This window comes from Anolis sagrei, chromosome 4 (genome assembly GCF_037176765.1).
Source record: "Anolis sagrei isolate rAnoSag1 chromosome 4, rAnoSag1.mat, whole genome shotgun sequence".
Lineage (NCBI taxonomy): Eukaryota > Metazoa > Chordata > Lepidosauria > Squamata > Dactyloidae > Anolis > Anolis sagrei.
Genome location: NC_090024.1, coordinates 90,068,548 through 90,089,462, shown reverse-complemented (window position 1 = coordinate 90,089,462; position 20,915 = coordinate 90,068,548). Strand labels below are relative to the sequence as shown.

Genomic DNA, 20,915 nt, shown 5'->3' with positions numbered 1-20,915 from the left:
AATCAAAGGTTTTTTTTATCCTCACATGCCCTTTGAGGATGAAAAAAAGGGATGCATCTACCTGTTGCGAAACATCACTGAATCCAGGAAGAGAAAAAGTACCACCTTGTCAGGGCAATTCATGTGTGAAAAATAAATAGTTGGAAAGTGCTTTCTTCAAAGTACCATGTGGCTATTCAAAAGATACAAAGCTATCGTTCCTTCTTATTATTATTACTAGCTGTACCCGCCACGCGTTGCTGTGGCCAACCTTCCCTCCCTCTTTCTCTCCTTCTTTCCCTTTCCTTCCTTTCTTCTTTTTCTTTCCCTCTTATCTTTCTTCCGTCTCTACCTGTTTCTTTCCTCCCTTTCTTTGCTCTTTGGTTACATCCTTTCTTCCCTATCTTTTGTTCCTTCTCTCCTTTCTTGCTTCTCTTTCTTTCTTTCTTTCTTTCCTTCTTTCCCTCCCTGCTTCTCTCCTTCCTTCCTTCCCTTTTTCCCTCCTCTTGTTACTTCTTGACTGTCCCCTCCATTTAATATTGTATTTATCTCTTAGAAAGAAGGAAAGGAAGAAGGAAGGAAGGAGGGACAGGAAGGAAGGAAAAGGAAGGGAGGGAGGGAAGGAAGGGAAGGAAGGGAAAAAAAGGAGGGACAGGAAGGGAGGAAGGAAGGAGAGAGAGAAAGGAGGGGGATGAAGGAAGGAGGGAGGGAAAGAAATAAAGGGGAAGGAAATGAAGAAAGGGAAAGGAGGAAAAGGAGGGAGGTAAAGAAGGAAAGGAAGAAGGGACAGGAAGGAAGGAAATGGGGAGGGAGGAGAAGGAAGGAAGGAGGAGGGAAGGAGGGGAAGAAAGGAGGGAGGGAAGGAAATGAAGCAAGGGAAAGAAGGAGGAAAGGGAGGGAGGAAAAGAAGGAAATGAAGAAGGAAGGAGGGTTAGGAAGGAAGGAAAAGGGAGGGAGGGAAGGAAGGGAAGGAAGGAAGGAAGGGAAAAAAAGGAGGGACAGGAAGGGAGGAAGGAAGGAGAGAGAGAAAGGAGGGGGATGAAGGAAGGAGGGAGGGAAGGAAATAAAGGGGAAGGAAATGAAGAAAGGGAAAGGAGGAAAAGGAGGGAGGTAAAGAAGAAAAGGAAGAAGGGACAGGAAGGAAGGAAATGGGGAGGGAGGAGAAGGAAGGAAGGAGGAGGGAAGGAGGGGAAGAAAGGAGGGAGGGAAGGAAATGAAGCAAGGGAAAGAAGGAGGAAAGGGAGGGAGGAAGGAAAAGAAGGAAAAGGAAGGATGGACAGGAAGGAAGGGAAGGAGGGAAAGAAGGAAAGGAAGGAGAAGGAAGGAAAGGAAGGAAGGAAAGGGAGGAAAGAAGGGAAGGGAGGGAGAGAAGAAGGTCCTTCATTCAAGCACTGTGGACCTTCCTCCTCCCCCTTCCTTGCGTGGATGCTCCGTGGATGCTCTGTTGCTGCTGCTTTCCCAGCAGGCTTTGAGGCGGCGTGCGGCGCGGCGGGGCTTGGAGTGGGCGGGGCTTTGGCTTTGGGGAGGAGGAGTGAAGGAGCATGGAGGATGGGGGCGTGGCCTGTCCCCCTCCTCTCCCTCTCCCCCCCGCCTTTCCGTTCCCTTCCCAGCAATCGCAGCAATTTTTTCCTGCCGAGGGAAGGCTGCATGGGCAAAGGGCTCCACGTAAGCTAACTGAGGCTCTCCGGCTTTGCGCGGTGAGGGGGGGTGGGGGCAGGGCTTCGTGGAGAGAGCGTTGGCCGGCAGGCCATGTGCGCACGCGGGGGAACTGGTGGCTGGCCGCCATTGCGCATGCTCAGTTGTTTTGTCGTTTTGTGGATGTGTTGTTTTGTTGTTCTTAATTCTGATTCTGTTTGTTTGTACCTAGTGGGTTAAGGAAGGTGCATGGGAATTTTGGTTGATTTCTGTTGGGGGGTTTTTGAGTTTTGCTTCCTCGTAGGACGCCACTTCGGATTTTATATATATAGATTATTATTAACAGAGAAATCTCTCTTATTTAGATTATTAAATTGAGGCGATGAGGTTTACTTGGAATGAAGAGTAAAATAAATGAATAATGTTTACCAGTATGGTGTTACTAGGACCCAGGAAGACCAACATTTGAATTCCCAGACAAATTCTGTGTTGGGGTAATTTTTTTTTTTAAAAAAAGGAAAAGGCATTTAAATATGGTAAAGCAGCAGAAATAGCAGTAGCAACAGTTTAGCAGCTCAGAAGCTTTCTGTGCCAGCAGTAGAGTGAATGAGCTTCAGCAACACAGGAGGAGACTCAGATGTTTATTTTGTTTGTACTCATACTTTTAAAATTCAATAAAAATGACGTTTTTTAAGTCTGTGTGGAGGAGAGTTTCTGGTTTAAATAAACTAAATTTGATAAGGTTTTTCTTGTTCTTTTAAATTCAGAAATTATACAGCATACAGCAGTTCACAAGAAACATAATGGAAAATGTCCTGTTGCCAAGTAGGTGTTAACTATTGTGATGCATTCTTTTGTCATTTAACTAATCAATGTGTTGCTTGATTTCTTTGTAAAATATTGCTTCTTAATATGTTAATTTAGGAATTTCTAAACTGGTATTTGGTGTTAGAAATCAAGATTCCACCAACATAATTGGAATTCTAGACTGTAACTGATATAATTGTAGCTATGTTTTTGAAGTGTAAAGTGAATGGAAAAATAATGAACTGTTGCGAATCTAAATATACAGTACATACCTTCCTTAACAGACTCTGACAGTGAAGCTCTTTTTAATAACACTTTTATACTACTTTTTATGTAGTTTAATAGTGTTTTAATGGTTTATTCGTTTTAACTATGTATTGTAAAAGTCCTATATTTAAATATATTTGAATGTTTATATGCTTTAGGTTTTAATTTACACATTATTATGATTTGTAGTGTTAGCTGCTTAGAGTCTCCCTTGGGAGATAATAAGCAGAATATATATGTATGAATAAATAAATAAATAAAATACTCGTCCACCTCTTTCATCCTCATCCTCACTAGACCAGTTTTTTTTAAGCAAGATTGATATTGGAAGAATGGTAAAGGGGGCTGGAAGAACAGTTTTTCACTTTTGAATTGCAACACTATGCCTGCAGTAAAAAAAAAATCAAATATTTGAGCAGATAAAGAGTAGGATTCTGTTCCATTCAGAGCTGCTGCGGCCATGTGTATACTCACTAGGGCTGTGCAATTCAGGTAAATCCCATGCCGTTTTTAGTCTTTTATTTTCGGGTGCCCCCGTTCTGTTTTCTTGGGAACTGCCAGAATTCGAGAGGGGTAAAATACCATTTATTGATCTGTCAACTGGAAGTTCCATTTTAACTCAGAGAAGATCCACCCCATTGGCAGCAATGGGCGGGGCGGGGGGGGGGGCTTCAGAGGCCAGCCAGCAGTAGAGCAGTTGAGCTTCTGAAAGTTGGGAGCAGAGCCAAGCTTTAACAGTTGCAAAAAACATTATTCTAAGAACTACATATCTAGATAGGAAAGTAAATCAGGGCCTATCTATCTGTCTAACTCACAGCAGACATCCTGTATCTTTCCATGCTCACAGGAGAAGAAGAAAATGGCAGACTCAGACACTTGCCATGTGTTCAGAAAAAGAGGTTTGAACTTGAGAAGTATCGGTCTAACAAACAAGGAGATAGGAGGAGAGAATAGAGTGCCAGGCAAGCAGAGAGGCCAGTGGTGAACAGGCTTTCCCTGCCAGCTCTGCCTATCTAAACTTGTACAGGATGTGGTTGAGTTCCAACATTTACAACTCTGTGCTATAAATCTTTATGACGAAACGTGATTTTAAAAAAATCTGGCAGGGACCAGTAAAAAAAAAAAACACCTTTGCATTTGTTGGAGTGCAAGAGTGAATGTACCTTTAGTCACAATATTTTATGTATCTTTTATAATAGCACGGTTAATACAAAATGCTCTTCGCTGGATGGCTTTGGCATAACACACTCTGAACACAATGGTGTGCCAGACTGGAGAAGAAAAGGTTGTGTACTTCAACAGCATCCGGAACATTGCACAATGCTTGATCAGGTACTTTAAATACACACACACCTTACTTACTTAGGCGATCCCTCGTTGGACGAGTAAGATGGTCTTCCATCATGGGTTTCCCTGTGGGTCCGCATGTGGCTGTGGAGCCCTATTCTTGCTCTGCATCTTCTTCCGCAGTGAAGGCATTGGTTTCCAGGTGGAAGGCGGTCCCGGTCGGGGTTGGCTTGACGCGCCTTCCTCCTGGCACGTTTCTCTCTTTCACCCTCCACTCGTGCCTCCTCGAATTCTGCAGCACTGCTGGTCACAGCTGACCTCCAGCTGGAGCGCTCAAGGGCCAGGGCCTCCCAGTTCTCAGTGTCTATGCCAGAGTTTTTAAGGTTGGCTTTGAGCCCATCTTTAAATCTCTTTTCCTGTCCACCAACATTCCGTTTTCCGTTCTTGAGTTCGGAGTAGAGCAACTGCTTTGGGAGACGGTGGTCAGGCATCCGGACAACGTGGCCTGTCCAGCGGAGTTGATGTTGGAGGACCATTGCTTCAATGCTGGTGGTCTTTGCTTCCTCCAGCACGCTGACGTTTGTCCGCTTGTCTTCCCAGGAGATTTGCAGGATTTTCCGGAGGCAGCGCTGATGGAATCGTTCCAGGAGCTGCATGTGACGTCTGTAGACAGTCCACGTCTCACAGGCATATAGCAGGGTTGGGAGGACAATAGCTTTATAGACAAGCACCTTGGTCTCCCTACGGATGTCCCGGTCCTCAAACACTCTCTGCTTCATTCTGGAAAATGCTGCACTTGCAGAGCTCAGGCGGTGTTGTATTTCGGCGTCGATGTTGACTTTGGTGGAGAGGTGGCTGCCAAGGTAGCGGAAATGGTCGACATTTTCTAATGTTACGCCATTAAGCTGTATCTCTGGCATTGGAGAGGGGACGGCTGGTGACTGCTGGAACAGCACTTTGGTTTTCTCGATGTTCAGTGACAGGCCAAGCTTTGTGTATGCTTCTGCAAAGGTGTTGAGAGTGGCTTGTAGATCTTCTTCTGTATGCGCACAGACGACATTGTCATCAGCATACTGGAGTTCTATAACAGATGTTGTTGTGACCTTGGTTTTGGCTTTCAGTCTGCTGAGGTTAAATAGCTTGCCGTCTGTCCGATAGATGATTTCCACTCCGGTGGGAAGCTTCCCATCAACAAGGTGTAGTATCATGGCGATGAAGATGGAGAATAAAGTTGGGGCAATAACACATCCCTGTTTGACACCCGATTCCACCTTAAATGGGTCACTTTGGGAGCCATTGCTATCCAAGACTGTTGCCATCATGTCATCGTGGAGGAGCCGCAGGATGTTCACGAATTTGCTTGGGCACCCGATTTTTTGGAGGATGGTCCAGAGAGCGCTGCGATTCACTGTGTCGAATGCCTTTGCAAGGTCGATGAATGCCATGTACAGAGGTTGGTTTTGTTCCCTGCATTTTTCTTGGAGCTGTCGTGCAGTGAAGATCATGTCCACAGTTCCTCTGGAGGGGCGGAAGCCGTTCTGGGATTCTGGGAGGGTGTCTTCTGAGAGGGGCAGAAGGCGGTTTGCAAGGATTCTTGCGAGGATTTTCCCAGCGGAGGTTAGAAGGGAGATACCTCGATAGTTTCCGCAGTCTGTTCTTTCCCCTTTTTTGAAGAGGGTGATGATGGTGGCATCCTTGAAGTCTGCTGGGATTTTCTCGGTCACCCACACTTTTTCTATGAGCTGGTGGAGTTGGTGTGTCAGCGCAGGTCCTCCCTCTTTAAAGATTTCAGCAGGGATCCCATCCGGTCCGCTGGCTTTGTTGTTCTTTTGTTGGCTGATGGCATTGCTGACTTCTTCCAAACTAGGCAGTGCTGCAAGCTCATCCCTGGTTTGTTGTTGCGGGATTTGTGAGAGGACCTCTTCGGCCACACTGGAGCTGCGGTTTAGGAGGCTTTGGTAGTGTTCTTTCCAACGTAGTGCAATTGACTTTTGGTCCTTCAGGAGTTTGGTTCCGTCTGATGAGCGTAGAGGCTGTATGCCATGGTTTCTTGGCCCATAGATGACCTTTGTGGCTTTGAAAAATCCTTGAGCATTATGGGTATCTGCCAGGTGTTGGATTTCTTCAGCCTTCTTTGTCCACCAGATGTTCTTGAGTTCTCTTGTCCTTCTTTGGACCTCAGCTTTTGCACTGGCGTAGATCTTTTTCTTAGCAGCACAGTTGATGTCTCTCTGCCATGTTTGGAAGGCTTTCCTTTTCTTGTCGATTAGCTGTTGGATCTCGATGTCATTTTCGTCAAACCAGTCTTGATGTTTCTTGGCTTGGTATCCAATAGATTCTTCGCAGGCTTGGATGATGGAGGTCTTCAGTTTGTTCCAGTGTTCCTCAACATTTTCGGGGTGTACTGTGGGTAGATGGTCCTTGAGTGCTGTTTGGAGATGGGCTCGCCTGGAGGGCTCTTGAAGGGCTTGGGTGTTCATTTTGCGCCTTGTCTTTCTTCCTTGGAGTCTGCGCTTGGGGGCAATCTTGAGAGCCATCGTGGATCGGATTAGCCTGTGGTCGGTCCAGCAGTCGTCAGCACCTGTCATGGCTCTTGTGAGGAGTACGTCACGGCGGTCTCTGGCACGTGTGATTACATAGTCTAAGAGGTGCCAATGCTTTGACCGTGGGTGCTTCCATGATGTCTTGAACTTGTTTTTCTGGCGGAAGAGCGTGTTGGTGATGACAAGGTTGTGCTCCGCACATTTGGTGAGAAGCAGGATGCCATTCGAGTTGCTGTTTCCAACCCCGTCTTTTCCTATGGTGCCTGGCCACAGGTCGAAGTCTCGCCCGACTCTTGCATTGAAGTCCCCCAGGAGAATGATTTTGTCCTCCTTAGGTATCCCCGATAGGACGTTGTCCAGCTGACAGTAGAATTTCTCCTTGATGTCTTCATCAGCGTCTAGTGTTGGTGCATAGGCACTTATGATGGTTGCCCGTTGGTTTTTGGCAAGATCAATTCGGAGGGTTGAGAGTCGTTCGTTGATGCCAGTGGGTGCTTCGGACAGATGTTTCACCAGATCATTCCTGATGGCAAAGCCAACTCCGTGCATTCTTTGGTCTTTTTCGGGCAGTCCCTTCCAGAAGAAGGTGTAGCCTCCTTTTTCTTCCTTCAGCTGTCCCTCTCCTGCTCTCCGGGTCTCCTGAAGGGCTGCTATGTCGATGTTGAAGCGTCCCAGCTCCCTCGCAATGATGGCAGTTCTGCGTTCGGGGCGTTCACTGTCACTGTTGTCCATCAGAGTCCGTACGTTCCACGTACCGAAGTTCATTTTTCTTTTTTGGCCGCAGGATGGTGACCCCACTGGACGCGGCAGTCCAGTCAGGGATAAGTGAGGCAGACTATGTTTAGGGCACCTTTTCTAGCCCCCTCCCCGTGTGGGGTGAGCAGAGTGGGTCCTCAATAGGGCTGCTCAGTCGCGGATACAGCTGCCGAACTACTCAACTGCCTCGGACCTTGAGGTAGAACGACTGAGTCCGTACCCACCGCCCATGTGCCAGTCTGTGACTAGGGGCTTCCAGATTTCACAGTCCTGCCCCCGTCGCCACTCGCTGATCGCCATGGGACTTTGGTTGCTTGGTTTTTATTTTCTTTGGAAGACGCCTGTGCGTGGGTTTTTTTAATGTGTGGAGGTCAGTGCACAACTGAACAACACACAGTCTTCACAGATGAGGTTCCACTGGTGATGTAGTTTAACACAATGACCATGGCTTCTCAGTCTGTTGCAGCCTTCTTCCGCCTTCGCAGCCGTTGTAACATGTGCCATGTTATCCTCCGCCTGCTCCGCCGTTGAGGTCTTTGGGTCTTCGGACTGTGCTTGGTCTGGGACCTCCCCCGCGGCCACTCCTGGGAGTGCACGACTCCAGTTGTTGTGCCCACAGGTTCATCGGAACACGCAAGCCCCCTCACCACGACAAGGTGACAGTCCATCGAGGGGGACACACACACCACCCCTAAGGCATATATTATCACATGGCAGCATAATATAATAGCAAAATGTCCTTTTAACCATGGGCTTAATTTTTATTATAATTACATAATAACATTTTGTGCTACTGATAAGCTGCCCTGGGTCCTGATTTAGTTTAAAAAATTGAGAGTGTAAATAGTTCATAATAATAGTAAATTACAATAATACTGATTACAACTTAAAGAAGAATCAGGGCCCTTCTACACACCCCTATATCCCAGAATATCAAGGCAGAAAATCCCACAATATCTGCTTTGAACTGGGTTATCTGAGTGTTGACTCAGATCATGTGGGATTTTCTGCCTTGATATTCTTGGATATAGGGTTATGTGGAAGGGCTCTCAGTGATGAACATGTCACACCTGAGAACTGGGTAATAGATGCTTAGAGAAGGAGGATATTTCATTAGGGGAAAGGGAACAAAGCAGCAGCTAGAAAGAGCAGCAGCATGACTTTCAGAGTTCCCGCTGTTTCTATTGCCTTAGTGAAAACTATGGAATTTTTATCAGAAAATATATGTGTTACTTTGTCATCTAGAATACAGGAGATAAGAGGAATTTGCCTGTGATAAGCAAGAAGAAAGGAAAGCTTCAGCCAGAAAAGTAAGTGTTAATTTCACTTTTAAAAATGATTTTAGTGGTTTAACAAACACGGCTGTTGCATGTGGAGTTTGGTATTTGTTCATGGTAAACGAAACACGAGTGTCTTTTAAAAACAATATTATAATCAGTGTAACTGATATTTTAGCTAACTATTTTAAGATAACAAACACAACCCTCGTAGAATGTTATAAGCTACAAACAGAAGAATACTCAAAAAGTAAAAAGATATCCGTAACATAGTTAGGTGTTGGTAGCCTCTTTGCACGCAAGGAAAGCATATTGCAAGGGCAAATTTTCTTTGTTTCAACTACTGCCTCTTGTATGTTATATTAACATTGAATAGTTTGAAGCATTACATCCGCCTGTCTCGCTTTGTTTTGCTTTAGAAACATTAAGATAATCTAAAATCCTTCTTCAGTCTGGCAGAATTTAGGCAATTCTTGCAGAAATTGTCTAGATTCGTGTGATCTAGTCAAGGTGGCAGTTGTTCCCTCCTTCATGCAGCACTTTTGCATGAGGTGTAGGTGATGGCAGGCGGGGAGGCAAATGGGTCTTACAACTTGAAATGAAATTTTTGAATGTGGATGTGAATACCATTAGGTAGTTGTGTTTATTTATTTGAATTTATACCCCACCTTTCTACAATACAGCAGCTGCTCTTTCAGTTTGGATTGCTTACATCTTTGGAAAGGTATACATGTTTTGGAGGGAGGAAATCAAGGAAGTCTTCTAAAGCTATCTTGAATTTTGCAAGCACGTGAAGATACATGCTGATGAAATCTCTCAGTTTAATTGGTTGGGAATGCTTTAGAAATCTCAAGGTTACTTTGAAGCAAGCTGGAGCTCTAAGATCAGTAGTTACTTCCAAATTGTTAGTCTAATTTCAAAGGAACAAGATTGGCCACCTGGCAAAAATCTCTTAAATAAATAATGAAACTTTTTTTTCTTCTGATCTTCACTTATAGCATTCTAAAGTAACATGTGGTTCACAATACGTGATGTGTATGTTTTCCCCATTTCTTCTTTGAGCTGCCAGGAGCTTCTGTGGTGAAATATTTCCACAAGTGGACTTCTTTTATTTGTGGTGAAGAAAGCAATGCATGAAGGAAAGATGCCTCCTGAAATACCAAGGGACTGTATTTATCTGCCTGTATATAGTCAACAGTGCCTAAATATTGTTTTTTGACATGATAGTTAGCAAAAAAAAAGAATAAGTATTGCTTGTCCTTCATGCATAAATGCTGGTATATTAATCTAACAGCCTAATTACAGATTTCCAAATACATAAAAATGAAATATATGACTACATTGATGCAGTGAAGTCTTAATACAAGTAATTATAATGGCCACCATAAATTGCTAAATATTTTGCTTCAAGAACTTTTCATTCTAGCCAACTTTTAGTACTCAAGTTTTCAGGGCTGTACCCAGTGCAAAGAGATTCATTGTACATACTCTTCTGACAAATGTTTTTCCCCCACATAGAGATAAAGGGAAGAGAAATGATAACAGATTAGCTATCAGAAGTAACTGTGTAAGAGTTGCAGATACTTACGATCTCCACCCAGGAATAGCAAAAGGTAGGAAATGTGTTTAAGAGGCTGTTTTGGTACAATGGAGTTTTCTTATAAATTCTCTTTTGATTTATGAAGCATTTGTTTATGTATTCATTTGATATGCAATAATATGTTAAATTTGTAAGACAAAGTCAAGTTTCATGTTGAGGTTGTCCTCAAATCTAGTTTCCATTAGCAAAAAGCATGCTGCTGGAGTCTCCTAAAATAAAGAGTCAATATACTAGGTCATGGTCTCTGTTCAGTGTGTTTTGCTTCTGGGTTCTGCACCTGCATGTAATTGTTTTTTAACCAGGCTACTGTCCGTGACCTCTCTGGAAGAGATTTTCTATCACTAATGCTGGTGGAAAGGGACAAAGCAAGCATCATCTCACCATTGTAATAAGAACTCATGGTATATCCTCAAAGTACATTCTTCAGCCATTAATCTTTTTTATTAATCAATTTTTCAAAATTGTAACAACCCTAACTTTTAATCTACAGCACAGAGGCAGGGAATTTTGAAAAATACAGTATCTCTTAAGCTGATAGTAGGAAAAAACCTCATTTTTTATTGTTGTGTCCAGAATATAGTTAATTTCTGGCAAAAAGATAAAAGCCTGCTGCAGGGATGGACAGCTGTGGTTCTTAAGGTGTTGGGAATGCAATTTCTGTAATTGCTCATGATTTGCTACACCTCTTGTACACCTTCACTGATAGTTAAATCCTTGGTATCATGAGCTTCACCCTTTAAAATTTTAGTCATCCATACTCTCTTAGAAGTACCCATTATGTTTGGTTTAATCCCATCAGGGCCTTGCAAGTAGTATATGCCGATCTCTGCTTGGAAAAATAACCGCTAAAGCCTTGAAAACAAAGGCAGTCCTTCAAAAGAGATCAGTGAGTGAGGTTTTTGGGTTACAGTCTGCTCTTGAGTTACTAGAGAAACACGTGGAAGCGTTTTTGTGATTTGATTGACAATATTCAGGTCTGTGGTGGAGAACCTTCTTCAGTCTAGGAGTCAAGAACTAATTTGACGGTTTGTGGTTATCTGCACTGCACTGGCAGGACTATGAGGGCTTGAGATGGCATCAAAGTGAACATTTGCCAGGTATAAATGTTACTTATGTGCCCTGTGCAACAGCCTAGATTAAAATGACTGGTCTTATTGACATTCCGCATTCTGAAATTTTACAGAACCACCAGGAAAATATTGTAACCAAACTAGGAAATTAAATATCAGATACTTGATTTAGAAGTCTTAGATATCTACAACAGCAGTTCTGTCTCTGTAGTATAACAGCATTCCCAATGTTCACCTCCTTAGGTCCAAGATCTCATATAGAACAGAAACAATCCCATCCCCTAAAAAAAGTGACAGGTCTTCATTGTCAGTGGGAGTTGGATCCGTGCATCTCCAGTGCAATCATATTTCTTTTGTATGTCTAAAATGAAAGTCGTACTGTGATTTGATCTAGCCTTGTATTTTATTCCAAAGGAAATTTCTGATGTTATCAGCCAGCTTTCTTCCTCCTCTCTTCTTTTCTTTTTTCCTGTTTTACCTGATAGGGATTTCTTGTGAACTTAAAAACCTGTCACTGTTTGTGACACTTGTGGTGTTCAAATAAAAGTATTAATTGCCCCAGTAATGGATTTTGGAATTGTTTTTCTTTTGGCCTATATGGGCATACTTTTTTGTGAAGTATGCCAGATAGAAGCATCCAATAATTAATTTGGAAGAGGAAAATTATGCTAGTCAGGTCAATTATGATTCAGTGCATGCCCAAATCCTTTGTAGATGAAGTAGTTCTTTGACTCCCAACCATAGATTCTAGTGAATTCTATTTTAGTGTTACTGTTAAACATTTTCATTTATTATTTTGAAAGTAGAAATCATTGAGTAGAACTGTCTTAGAAAACTGGGAGTTTTAGATGCAAGGTAAGAAATGGAAGATGCAGAAAGATACAAGTTGATAATGCATATTCATTGATGGTCTTCAGCAGTAACCTTGCTGATATGAAATCTTTTCTAGATTCAAATTTAGATGTTACTGTTGGACATGACACATGTGGAGAAACCTCTTCAGAAAGTTACAGTTCTCCTTCTAGTCCACGACATGATGGAAGGGAAAGCTTTGAAAGTGAAGAAGAGAAAGACAGAGGTTGTATTTATATGTTTTAAAATGATAAGAATGTAGAGAATCACTTTATCTTTTTTTAAAATTTGGATTGGTGTATTGGGCTGAGTTCAGGCGCAGACCTAACAATTTTACTGTTAATATAGTTGATAATACAGAGTAGATTCTGAGTCATAATCAAGATACTTCTAAATTAGGGAGGGAAGAGTGCGTTTCTTGGGGTTGCCTGCAGCCCTCAGAGCTGTTTCTATAGCTTTTAGTCACCCCTACTCCTTGACTGCCTTTTCTCTGGGAAAATATATCCTGAATTTGCCTCTATTGGAAGCCTCCAAAAGTTGCAATTTGTCTTTGAAATGTGTTTGTGGAGCTGTGGCCCTCACCTGTTTGACATAAACCTGTTTTTGAAAAACAGAAATGGACTTCTGGCTATTGCTTTTGCTCTTTTGTGCTGGCTTGCAGAGAGGGCAAAAATAGGCCCTGGAAGTGCTACAATTACCCATCATTACTCTATTGAGGCGCCTGTCTCTAAATAAATCATCATTGTCTAATTAAACAGCAGAATATCTTCAAAAACATTCAGGCATTGTACCACAATGTAACCTAGAAAAATTCCCAGATCTTTTTCCTCTCTCCTGAATGGAGACCATAAAGAGAAAATCATTCTGTGTAGCTGCATCTTTTCATCTGTCTCATATATACCAACAAATCTCAGCTTTCTTTTGTAGCACCTTTTGCTTTATATTTGTTTTCTAAGGTAAAGTTCATTTGAGATAGAACTGTGGGTTTTGCCAGAGGTGAGCTGGCTTGCTCAGTTCATCCAGATTGGCATGCCTGACCCATTCTTGATTTTATGCAACTTGCCAAAGTTAAAATTGCACGATATACAGTTTGGCTTTTCAGCCTATGCTTTTTTAAAACATTCACCACAGTTATTTTAAATTTGATTATTTTTTCTATATTTGTACATAACTACTTTGTATCTTTACTATTACAAAGCAATTATGCTAATGCAGGAGGAGACTATAAATTCACAGTAGTCATGATGGCTGGTAGTCATGGCAAAATATTTTTTCTAGTGTCATATAGTAGGTTTCTTAGTATCTGTTGCTGGGAATTGTATTTATGTCCTGACTGGTCACCAAGGAGCAGATAACGTTCTGGTTTATCGCCAAAGCCAGGGGTAACTCAGCCACATTTTCCCACAGACAACTAAACATCCAAATTGCAGTGGGTGGCAAAGCTTCTGACCAGTCTGCCAATATCACTGTTTTATCACAGGGAAACAACTTTTGCTGTGGAGATAGGGGCATAATGTGTATATCTGCATGTGCATGCATGCATGCATTCAAATGAAAGAGATGAATATATGTATAGGTGTAACATGTCTCTCCCACCATAGTGACAGATGCAGCCCTTGGGGCTGGAAATATTGCCAGCTTTTCCAAAGGCTGAAATATTTATTTAAATAATTATTTAAAGGGCCTCCTGGTGGCACAGCGGGTTAAACCACTGTGCTACAGAACTTGCTGACTAAAAGGTTGGCAGTTCAAATCCGGGGAGCAGGGTGATCTCCCACTGTTAAGCCCGGCTTCTGCCAACCTAGCAGTTTGAAAACATGTAAATGTGAGTAGATCAATAGGTATTACTTCTGTAGGAAGGTAATGGCACACCATGCAGTCATACTGGCCACATGATCTTGGAGGTATCTATGGACAACGTTAGCTCTTTGGATTAGAAATGGGGATGAGCACCACCCCTCACAACTAGACATAATGTCCAGGGGAAATCTTTACCTTTACTAAATATTTAAAACAAATATCCACTAGATTAGTAATAAGAAAATGCCTTATTACATGATAGGTGCATTATTGGAGCGGTTTCAATGATGATGTCATCATTGTCAGTAGCAGTAGTTCTAGTATTTATGCCCCACTTTTTTCCTCACAGTTGGGATTCAAGTAGCTCACAATTTAAAGGATCAATACAATTAAAGACATTAAAGGCAAACATTAAAATATTCACAGTATTGAAATAATTGAGCATATCAATGAAAGAAAAACATACAGTTCAAAAGATAATTTACTGTATTACTGCTTTTTAGCTTTTGTTTGTAATATTGAATAGTGTTTTGATTGTTTATTCCTGTATGGCAGAAGGTTGTGGTCTCTTCCAACTCTATGACTTTTTATAAGCAACGGGAAATGGAAGTTAACAGGCTATACAAGTCAGTTTAAGAAAGCCTTAACATTTCCCCTCCTTTCTAGTGATATAACTAGGCTTTAGATTTAAAATGCTTTTAAAAACTTGAGAGTTTTAATTGTTTAATTATGCCTTGTTTCCACAGATACCGATAGCAATTCTGAAGATTCTGGGAACCCAAACATGATGAGGTTTACTGGGTACAGTTCTGCAGATCTTACTAAGTCGCCAGCACAGGTTTCAGTGAGATCAGACAATCCGAATATTGTTGAGGATCCTTTGAATCCACAGTTCCAACACATTTCCTTCATGCCTGCCCTGCATTGTATGGTGCTTAATGGTGCACAGAAGCCGGAAACAGTTGTTTCACCACCGATACCCACGGATGGAAAAGCGTTAGGGATGGTGGTTACAAATTCAACTCCTGTTGGAATGGGCTCAGTGGGTGAATCCGAGAAACACATAGAACTGCTGTCCTCCCCTTTGCCAGCCACCTTCCTCCCACCTGCAGTCCAGCCTGGCAGCCCAGCATTGCACGTTGCAGTGCACAGAATGAAAATGCCTGCAGCGCAGGCATCCTCTGAAAGTTGTGCAGTTAGTGGAGCACCACCACAACAAACAGGAAACTTAAGCATCGGATCACCCACCACTGCCTTTATCCCAGTCCACAACCCAGGTAACTTTCCGGGATCCACGGTTCCTACCACGGATCCAGTCTCAAAACCTGCCTCCCATGTGCTGGGCTTAAATCAAATGGTGCCTCATGTTGAGGGAAGCGCAGGAGTGATTCCTCAGTCTCCCAGTCTAAAAGTAGTAGTTTCTGCAGCTGGCCTCTCCACAGCACTCCCACCAGCTCCTTTTCCTGTGCCAGTGACTCTTCATGCTACCAGTGTATTGCCCAATCAGAGTTCTACTGTGCTGAACACTGTGGCATCAACACCACCACCTCCTCCATCCTCTGGCCTCTGTGTTAGTCAGGTCCAACCTACTGTTCCTCCTGCAATACCGACCCACACGCCAGGCCCTGCTCCTAGTCCCAGTCCTGCTTTGACACACAGCACTGCACAAAGCGATAGCACCTCTTACATTAGTGCTGCTGGGAATACTAATGCAAACGGGACACTATTGTCTCCACAGCAGTTGGGGTCTGGGCCTTGTGGGTCTTGCGGTCGCAGATGCAGCTGTGGGACCAATGGAAGTCTTCCGATTAACAGTTACTTTTATCACAACCCACTTCCTGGACAAGTCTACCGAGTTCCACCTTTCTTTACTCTGCCATCGCTTTGCAATGGTAGCTACCTCAACCAAGCGCATCAGACTAATGGAACGCAGATTCCGTTTTACTTGCACCGGAGCCCCTACCCAAATGGGCTGATGCATGACCCAGTCATGGGGAGCCAAACCAACTATGGTATGCAGCAAATGGCAGGATATGGGAGGTTCTATCCTGTGTATCCAGCTCAAAATGTAGTTGCCAATACTAATGCATCATGTCCCAAGAAGAATGGGAATGTGTCCTGTTATAATTGTGGTGTTAGTGGGCACTATGCACAGGACTGTAAGCAGTCATCCATGGAAGCCAGTCAACAAGGTAATCATAATTCCCAACACAGTTGCTTCTGAGTTCATTTAGTTTTTGTTATTGACCATGCTGTCCCAGTTCAGCTGTCTGTGGATTGTTTCGCATTGACTGTGAATGTGAGTGTGTGTATGTGTGTACTAGGGGGAGGGGTTGTCTGTAAAACCATTGAGTAGTTTGTAAAAGGCCTAACCTGTTACAGTGTCATAATGAAATGAAATTTGAGCAAACACACCAAATAATCCCCATTTGGGAAAAGCAAAATAAAACTCAAGTGTTTCCTTAAGTCATTAGGCTTTATGATGTCTTTTCCAGTGGCCCATGTCAAAATAGTACAGCAAAAACACTTTTGTATTAGGAATTCCGAAATGCTTTGTGCTGATTATTTTAAAAAAATGGGCAAGGCTATTCACTTGTCTATAGCTTGATTGCTTTCCCTTTTTTAACAAACATATCTGTAGAGATATGTAAATATGCCTAAGTATGAATGAATCATTACAATGAAGGAATCCCTATTTTTCTGGTGTGTCTGAAACTTGAACAGAAAAGGCCCGTTTAACTGGTTGTAGTGTGCTCTGAAAATGGAAACAGTGAAATGGCTTAAAGATGCTAAATGTAGTGATATGGGCTTGTTTGGACCATTGTGCTGTAAAGACAAACCTAGCTTCCCCTGGTTTTCCTCCACCTACCTGCCCTGACCGTTAATAAAAGACATTTTGGATGCCCTGTCTTCCATTTTAGTTTAAACACAGCTTATGGTGCCAAATGAAACAGGACAGCCTGTGTTTAATCTTTAAAAACATAGTTTAGGATGTGTTGCCAAAGGCTTTCGTGGCTGGAATCACTGGGTTGCTGTGAGTTTTCTGGGCTGTATGGCCGTGTTCCAGATGCATTCTCTCCTGAAATTTCACCCACATCTATAGCAAGCATCCTCAAAGGTTGTGAGGTCTGTTGGAAACTAGGCAAATGATGTTTATTTATCTGTGGAATGTCCAGGGTAGGAGAAAGAACTCTTATCTGCTTCAGACAAGTGCGAGTGTTGTATTTGTCTACCTTGATTCACATTTAATGGCTTTGCAGCTTCAAAACCTGGCTGATTGCTGCCTGAGGGAATCCTTTGTTGGGAAGTGTTAGCTGGCCCTGATTGATACTTGTCTGGAATTCTTCTGCTTTTTTAGTGTTGCTCTTTAAAACCGGTGACCATATATTTGTTCATTATCAAGGTTTCCTCCTTTCTGTTGAAATTCTCCAAATACAGGTATATAAACCTCACTTGCCTAGTTTCCAACAGACCCTTCAATCTCTGAGGATGCTTGCCATAGATGTGGGCAAATTGTCAGGAGAGAATGCTTCTAGAACATGGCCTTATTTATTTATTTACTGTATTTGTATACCGCCTTTCTCAGCCAATCGGCGACTCAAGGCGGTTTTCCATACAGTCTGGAAAACTCATAGCAACCCATAGTTGGCTTGTTGGCTTGTTTTCCCCTACCATAGATAATTAAAACAATATTTTTGTGTTCAGAGATAGTCCACTAAACAAAGGGTGGGAAGCATATGTCCCTTTAGCTCATGCCAGACTGTAGCAGTCTTCTGCTGTTGCTATCATAGACATCGGTGAGAGTTACGGTCTGGCAAAATCTGAAGGGCCTTATATTCTGCATCCATGTAATTAGTGTGGTTATCCTATAACAATCTGAAAATTCCTTTCTCCTCATTGCAGCCATATCAAAGAAGGGAAAGAGGAGAAGGGAACATTTGGTCAGGGAAGGGGGAGATAATTTGGTTTAGTTTTTAAAGCTAAACCATTGTTTAGCATTATATCTGAGTATATAGCCACCTTGTGGTTGTTTGGATAACATTCCTTTTATTTAAAAATTAGCATTTATGTAGATGTAGAATTTAGATAGTTGAATAACATCAGTGGAGGAGTATGTTTACTTTGGGGGCTTTGTAGCTTTTCTCATAATATATTAAGTGCAAGCAGTGACTTAGTAAGTTCTCTTTCCTGTTCTAGGCACTTACAGATTGAGATATGCACCTCCCCCACCCCCTTCTAATGATACGTTGGATTCTGCTGACTGAAACCAAGTAAACATTGCCTGCATACCAAAATGAAGGTTGGGAGATCGGGGGAATTCTTTGGATTTGAGAGATTCCTTGCGTGTGTTTATGTTCTGTTGCATTTTTTCATTGCTCATGAACACCTGTTCTGATACAAACGAAGAAAGCTGTTTTTCTCCTGGTCTGACTTGCATAAAGCATGTGGCTGTCTCAGCCAATCAATCAAAAAGCATTTGGAGAATAGACTTTTTGCACTGAAGACTTGAGATGTGCAATGTTTACTGCATTATTTTGTAAAGGTCATTTAATCTCTGACTACACTGGTTGAACAGCCATATGGTTGAAAGGAGAAATTGGGTCATGCTCCCAAATGTCACCTTTTCCTTCCCCTCTTTTTCTCATGCTGCTATTCTCTTCCACCTTTGCTGGTTCTACGTTGTCTCAATGGGACTGGATGGATGTTGAGCTCCCAAAATAGACCCCTGTCCATGACTCTACTAAATTTTTGTGCTTGTGAATTGGTGGGGCTGTTGCTTGCTTTTTTTGAAAGATGAAAGATTCACAGATATGTACAGCTCTTACGTGCCTAAATGAAAAAAATAAATAGAATATGGTAAAGGTTTAAAATGGCGTGAACTCTGAGCAGATTTCTGAAATAGAGTTAAGTCAAATAATTTTTAATTTTGTTGTACTCTTAAAAAAACTTTGTTGGTTTAAAATGAGTAACTGGTATGACTGCCTTAGTTTGTGTGTTCGCATATGTAATGGAAGTTGGCAGCAAATACCTTTTCTTAAATATAATTCTGTGTCAGTAAAAAAAAAAAGGCTACATTTTAACACCCCTTTAAGGTTATTACAGTGTTGTGTTTAGAATGTAAATGATTCATTTGAATCTGGACAAAAACCTGTGTGTATTCTAACAATCTGTTGGGTGTTTGTATACTAGAACCAAATAGCAATGTCACTTTCTTATGACAATTTACCACTGTGTGATCACGATATAATGTGAAAGACTCCAATGAGTGTGAAGATTGATCATGTTAGTGTCATATCACTAAGTTTAACGCTGCTGTATTTTGTTTCTAAAAGCCAAGATGTACTAAATTGCTTCCAGGTAATATTTGATTTCTTAAGTGCACTGAGTTTATCTGGAAGAAAGCTTTTGACTGTTGAGATCTACACTGAACTACCACCATTTGTTAGGTTCACAACTAATAGCAAAAATAGAGGTTTTACTTATTTTTTTATTAAAAAAATAAATACACAGCAGGTGGAACCAGTCAAAACATATTTGATTCCTTCTAATTACTAAACAAAAAACTTGAAGAAACTTGATTTACTACATTTCTTCATAGATAGCATTTATATTTATAGCACCAATATATTTTGGAAGTGAGGGGACGACGAGATAGATGAGAGCTTTAATTTAAAAGAAAATAAGCGTAAGAAATTATTTTAATTAAAAAAATATTTGCGCTGGGTAAGTTGGACCACATTAAAAAGAAATAACTGCTTCTGAGTCTAGTGAGGGTGTTAAAGCACCAACAGGTTGGCATTCTCAATTATCTGCCAGTTTACCTATGGGACTTATTTTATGATTTAAGATACTGTACTGTAAATAGGTATGATGCCTTCTCTTTATTTGTATGTTTACCATATACTTTGATATTTGAAATGTTATGTACTGGAAAGGTCACTTATATTTCTAGAACAGATTGGATTTTATGCAGCATTTTTCCTGGAATTAACAGCAATAAAAAGAGGGGAAAACATCTGTTTGAAAATATTGTACTTAATTATACATGACAATGACACTGAAATGTCTTACCTGTCTCCTGAATCAAACAAAGGTGAAGAATCAAGATCTTTTAGCATGCTCTGGCTATCTTAAACTTTGATGGAAATTACCCAAGACAATTGCAGAGGAGGGTAAAAAAATATATCCACAACCAAATGTGCACGTTGCCCAGACCACAGCAGAATTGTTGGCAATTTGGGGGGGGGGGGGCTTGTCTCACTGCTTAAATCAGGTGGGCAAATGTGACCAGTATCAGAGCTTTATGAATGTTGGCCTGCGACTCCTAATCTCCTTCACCATTACTTGGGGCTCCTGGGAATTGTGGATCAACAAAATCTTAGACCCAAATATCTCCCCCCCTGTTTTAAGTTTTTTTTTTTAATACTTAACTACACTCTACTCCCAATAATCTAAAGACGCTATACCGGAGTTCCCAAACTTTGGTTCGTGGGTTGGATGTGGCCTTCTAAGGTTGTTTACTTGCCCTAAACTTCAAGGCACACAGCAGCAGCAATAATCCTAATTAACTTGACTATCTCATCAGCCAGAAGCAGGACTATACTTCCCACTGGTAAGTTTATGTTGGTTAAAATTGTTCTACATTTGAAATATTGTATTATTTCATGGTTTTTGGACTACATATAAGATATGTTAAGTGTGCATAAGAATTCATTCATTTTTTTTTCAAACTATAGTCCAGCCCCCCCAACAGTCTGAGGAACCATGAACTGGCCCTCTGCTTAAAAGGTTTGAGGACTCCTGCTCTATACCATTTGAGTCTTATCTTACCCACACATTTCTTTAATCCTGGTCCTATCTTGCTCGTGTCTTAATCTCTTGTTATTTGCCCTCATTTCGCTTCCACACTGTGGATGTATTAATAAGAGACCTCCAAGACATCTATGAAAAACAAATTCAGTATCATCACATATAGCATGTCTTGGTTGTGCTACTTTCTAACTGCTGTGGCTCCTCAGATACTGGACAAATAAGGTGGTAT

At 41.7% G+C, this 20,915-nt stretch overlaps 1 protein-coding gene across 2 annotated transcripts in view; it reads left to right on the top strand.

Annotated features, from left to right (window-relative positions):
- ZCCHC2 (zinc finger CCHC-type containing 2) overlaps positions 1-19,889 on the top strand; it is a 33,897-nt gene extending 14,008 nt beyond the window's left edge. The window contains exons 8-14 of one of the 2 annotated variants that reach the window (XM_060774713.2): positions 2,382-2,439; positions 3,888-4,020; positions 8,520-8,584; positions 10,070-10,164; positions 12,171-12,299; positions 14,620-16,065; positions 18,071-19,889. In XM_060774713.2, the coding sequence (XP_060630696.2) occupies positions 2,382-2,439; positions 3,888-4,020; positions 8,520-8,584; positions 10,070-10,164; positions 12,171-12,299; positions 14,620-16,065; positions 18,071-18,138 (1,994 nt within the window). In that variant the 3' untranslated portion in view covers positions 18,139-19,889. The remainder of the gene's footprint in view (positions 1-2,381; positions 2,440-3,887; positions 4,021-8,519; positions 8,585-10,069; positions 10,165-12,170; positions 12,300-14,619; positions 16,066-18,070) is intronic. The other variant, XM_060774714.2, reaches the window with a different exon arrangement.
- Positions 19,890-20,915: the final 1,026 nt, after the last annotated feature.